Below are 5,333 nucleotides of genomic sequence, written 5' to 3'. Positions count from 1 at the left end.
TGAATTGAGAAACGTGGAAAGAAGCAGTAAGTTGGAAAGAGCAGGAGCTTGGGTTGAATGGGTCAATCAACTGTGGTTGAATGAATGTTGTGAAGGGAGGCTGAGGAGACCGGGGTGGGCCATATTCAAGTTAAAGTTCTGGTGGACTGGAAGGCTAGCAGAGCCATTAATATAGTGGAAGGATATAGAACAAATGTGGTGGAACAGAGAAAAACACATGTAGAGAGTAGCCAAGTTAGTGCAGAGCAGTCTGAGGCACTCTTGTGGCCAGGCTCTGATCCTTTCCTCCTTTTTTTCACAGTTTCTGTGCCAGGGTATCCTTAAAGCTTTCAAGTGTCAGTTTTTTTCAACCAAACCAAATATCCAAACCCACTGACGTGGAGTTGATTTGACTCATAGTGACTCCCATTGGGTTTCCAAGGCTGTAAATCTTTATGGAAGTAGATTGCCTTATCTTCGTCCCACAGAGCAGCTGGTGGGTTTGAATCATGACTATCTGGTTAGCAGCCAAATGTCTCAGTCAGTACGCAACCAGAGTTCCTTTCAACCAGAAGAACCAAATTAGAACATACAGCCAGTAAGTGCTGGAAAGGGAGTTGAACCCAGCTTATTGTGGCTACAGAAACTCTGCTCTTTGTCACTGCATCCCTTTGCCACATTACAAATGCTGCTCTTGCCCACCCTAGCCCACAAAGGTCACCTTAATGTACCTGAAAAAGAACCAGTAATGAACTCAAGTTTCCTGAATCTCCTCCCAAATCTTGGCCTGCTTCCAGAGCCCTGGAGGAAATGGTGGGGGCTAAGGAAGACCCAGGCAATTGGGAGGTCTCCAAACAACACTGAGGCTTCCAGGTGTTTGGTGGTACAGTGAGCAGAGGGAGTGGGGCCAGTGCAAGAAACTTTCTTGGCAGTGCAGAGGAGAGCTGGAGGTTCTTTAAGGGCAGGGGCTGGTGTCATCCCTACTTCTATCCCCAGTCTCTGAGAGAGTGCCTGGCATATGTGTGAGTGAGTGAGTCAACGGCAGAAGGTGAATGTGGGTCACAGCCCTGTTCCATGTATGGATTGTTCTTCAGTTGAGTCTTCCCAAGTTAAGAAACACCTGTCTCCATCTCTAAGAAACAATTCATGTAGCAATATGAGTAATGCTTATCGGGACTAGTTAACTTCAGCTTTAAAAGTAATAAGAATGGTGTAATGACAAATGTGGCAATGACAGTTCACGGACTACAAATGGACAAGTCTGGATTGTATTTGCCTTGTTTACAAAAATACTGCTCACTTTGTCTTCCTCTGGAGAGAGTGAGGTTTTCATTTTAAGAGGCTGACTAAAAACTGCAGGGCCACTTTCTGGGCATGCTTCCAAGTGATTACATCTTTTTCACAGCACTCCCCAGGGCCCAGCCCAAGCAGCCTGGGGCTTGTCTCACAGCCGTTGGTGGCTGTTGGAGTTGCCTCAGGAGTGGTTATCTGCAGCCTACCAGAATTGCTGTCCTTTTAGGCCTTCCTGGGGCACAAATAATGGCACTGGCCTTTGCACTGAAGATTTTGTGATTGGCCAGGCTGGTGTGGAGATGTCATGCTACAAATGGCATTCCTTCCAGCTGAGTACCCAGGCATGCAGGTGAGTCTAAGTGTTTGAAGACTGCCCTCCTTGGTTTTGAAACATTCAAAGCTGGGCATTGTGACTTTCCAAGGTCATGCCTTGGCATATTTCTTAACCCCGTTGAGCCTCAGTTTCCTGTGAAATAGGGATAGTAATACTGCCTCCATAAGGTGTTATGAGACCTAAAAGAAATAACATATGCAGAGTACCTCATCTGGTACCTGACATATATTTGACACAGTTGCTGCGACAATGAGCTCAAACATAGCAGTGATTGTGAGGGTGGCGCAGAACCAGGCAGTGTTTCCTTCTGTTGTACACGGGGTCGCTGTGAATCAGAACCGACTCCATGGAACCTAAAAACAAAAAGCTCCTTATTTCTGGTGCATCAGTCAAAAACAAAAAAAGATTTTAGTGATGATATCCCTGTCTTTATTTCTAATACATTTTTCTCTGACAGGCTCAGTTGGTATATACTACTTCTTCATCATATGTGTGTTGCCAACAGAAATAAAATTTTAGGGTAAGTTAGTGCCAAGGGAAAGTTTGTCAGACTCCATTCCCTTTCTCTTTTTCCCTTCTAGACCCTGACTGCACCTGCCCCATTTGCAGATGAAACCAGCTGCCAGTGCCAAGCTCCCCACGAAAAGCTGACCATTGCTCAGGCCCGCTTAGGAACACCAGGTGAGACTGTACTTATTATTCCCCGAATGGGCACTGTCTTGACATCTAAAGTATATAAGGACTCATCATTATTCGAACAGCACCCACTTTCAATCGAAGTTTTGGGTTTAGAGACTAGAGCACAATGCAAGAAGGCTATACATAACGAACAGTGACAAACTGGACCCACCAAAGTAGCCAAGGGAAAGATTGAACAGAATGTGGGAGCTTGTGCATCAGTGCTGCCATTTACAAGTTCTTCAGCCTAGGGCAAGCCATGAAAATGAACTGAATCTGTTTGTTCATGTGCAAAACAGGGGAAATGATTCCTGTATCACAAAGTTTTTTTTTTTTAATTTTTTTTATAAGAACCAGATTTGATTAAAAGTGTAAAGGCATTTTTTTAAAACAATGAAGACTTACACAAAACTAAGCTACTGTAATAATCACTGTTCTTTAAAAAATGTGTTTTTGAAAAGTTTCTCCAAGTGTATCTTAAATTAGAGAGACTAGACTCTACTATGGAAGTTTGTTCATTCCTTTAGTACATACTAGAGGATGGATATGGAAGAGATTTAAAAAGAAATGTAGCATACCATCTCTGTTTCCCAAGAGCTGTCACTATAATTAAAGAGACAAGATAACTAGATATGAAAGAAAAATCACATGCATAAAATGTATGCATGTGTTTAGGGGTTAAATCCTGCAACACAGATGATAAGAAAATAACCAAAGTTTTGGAAACGGCTCATTCATTTGGCTGGAGCAGTCAGGCAAGACTTTAGGGAGATAAGTGACTGGAGATGATACTTTTGGGAGAAGTAAGATTTGCACTATATGGGCAGAAAATGGCAGGGTATTCTGGGCAGGCAGAACAGGAATAGTGAAGGCACAGAGGTAGAAAGCTGTGTAGTTGTAAATGTTTGATGTTCCAGCTCATTGCAATGAAGTGAGAAATAAGATGAGTTGAGCCAGGTAAGCTTTGAGCCATTTAACTCAGTGGTTCCCATTTGTCATTGCAAAAAACCAATAATCCAAACTTAAAGAAATTCATGGCACAAAGGACAGTTTGCTCAGATAATAATAACAACTGATATCTACTAAGTGCTTACTACATACTAATTCCTTTATAGGTTTTGTGTTATTTTGCTATCAAAACTCTATGTGGTTAGTACTTTTAGTATTTCACAGACTAGGACATTAAGTCTTAGAGACATGAATCTGCACAAGGTCATTCAGCTAGTAAGTGGTTCTCATACTTGAGCTGCATCAGTGTCACCTGGAGGGCTTGTTGAGACACAGGTGGCTGGGCCCAAGGCTTCTGATTCAGTCCTACTGGAATGGGGCCTAAGAATTTGCATTTCTAACAAATTCCCAGCTGATTCTGATGCTACTGCTCAGAAGAGCACACTATGAGAACCAGGGGTAAGTGGTAAAGTTGGGTTGAACTCAAACCTGTTGTGTTAGAACTTGAGCCCCTGACCACAACACCCTTTAAGCGCAGCCTTCAAGAAAAGGACCTGAGGAGGAGGGCTGACAGAGTTAGCTTTGTGTGAGCTTTTTTTGAGAAAGGCAACAAGACGTTTGAGGACATAGTTCACAGCAACTAAGCCAGTTGTTCCCAGACTTTAGTGAGATAAGAACCACCTGGTTAGCATGTTAAAGAAGCAGAATTCCTGCTCTGCTCCTTAAAAAAAAAAAAAAAAATCTGGAATGAGGCCCAGGCATTTGCATTTTTAATGAACAGCCCAGGTGATTCTGAAGGTGGTGGGTTACAGTCCACATACTGAGAAATACAGGTGTTTATGAAGAAAACAGATTTGACCTAAAGTTACAGGATAAGCTTTGGGCCTGAACAGAAAAGGAATATTACTTTTCCCAGTGAAAGGAAAGGGAAATAGTGAGTACTGTACATCTGCTAGGTGCAGTGCCCTTTATTCAATCTCATTTAATCCTTGCAAAAATCATGTGAGATGGGGATTATTGTGTCCTTTTTGCAGATGAGGAAAATGAGACTTGGAGAACTGAAGAGTAATTTGTCAAGTGTCCTTGCTGACTCAGTTGAGCTGGAATTGGGCCTCAAATACCTTTAACCTACAATCCCTGCTTTGCCCACCACAACACACTGCCTCCAAGACCGCGAGAATTAAATGAAAACAAGCTCAGGCTTTCAACTGGGTGGTGGAAAGTGTGTAAACTAGAAAGACTGGCAGTAGCTAGAAATGTCTGCAGGGGGCAGGCCCATCACTGCTGTTTCACCAGCACTTAGAGTAGTACTTGCTATGCTGTGTGCCCTCAGAAAAATTTTTTGAGTCAATGAATGAATGATTGAAAGTTTTGGGCAAAAGAAGGAGCTTGTCCTCTGGAAACAGAAATGGGAAGAATTTTGTCTAATGCTTTGAACCAACATCAAGCTAATTGCTGAGACTGGGCACCCTATGCTGCCTAACCACCGAGCAGTTTAAACCCAAGACTCAATATAGAATAAGATGGTGGTGCATTTTGAAATAGCTATGTAGCGGGCTCTGGGAACACAGATTATGACAGGAGGAGTGAGATGGAGCAAAGATGAATTCCTGGTCCTTAGAAGAGAACTGCTCCCTTTTTGTCTCAGGTGGTGACACGGAATTTATTGAAGAGAATTTGTGATGCTCCTGGGCACCTAACCTGGCCAGAGGAAATTCTTTTAGAAGTTTGTTTATTTAAAATTTCTAATATCAGTGTTAAGATATGATAAGAAGTTAGTTCTTTGATTACCTGGAAGATACATGATGGTCTTAGACCACATTCTGGTAGTCATTGTTTTATTTGAGCAGTAGTTCTCAAACTTTAGAATGTTTCACCACAGGGAGGCTCATTAAAACACAGACTGCTGGGCCTCAGCCCAGAGTTTCTGATTCAGTAGGTCTGGGGTGATGGGCTTGAGAATGTGCATTTCTAGCAAGTTCCCAAGTAATGCTACTGATCTGGGAACTATGTTCTGAGAACCACTGCTTAAGAGTAGTGTTGGCCCACTCCTGTGGCTTCCAGCCAAACAAAAGACAGGCATATGAGCAGAACATTTACA

General features: G+C 42.7%; 1 protein-coding gene across 1 annotated transcript in view; it reads left to right on the top strand.

Moving 5' to 3' along the window:
- Nucleotides 1–5,333, top strand: part of PCYT1B (phosphate cytidylyltransferase 1B, choline) — a 148,188-nt gene that overhangs the window by 50,076 nt on the left and 92,779 nt on the right. Inside the window, exon 2 of the mRNA XM_007956406.2 lies at nt 2,188–2,287. Coding sequence (XP_007954597.1) covers nt 2,188–2,287 — 100 coding nt within the window. The remainder of the gene's footprint in view (nt 1–2,187; nt 2,288–5,333) is intronic.

Source organism: Orycteropus afer, unplaced genomic scaffold (assembly GCF_000298275.1).
Source record: "Orycteropus afer afer isolate SDZICR_OR568_19922 unplaced genomic scaffold, OryAfe1.0 scaffold00617, whole genome shotgun sequence".
NCBI classification, from domain to species: domain Eukaryota; kingdom Metazoa; phylum Chordata; class Mammalia; order Tubulidentata; family Orycteropodidae; genus Orycteropus; species Orycteropus afer.
Note: the sequence above shows the minus strand (reverse complement) of the source record. Positions and strands in the feature narration are given on the sequence as shown.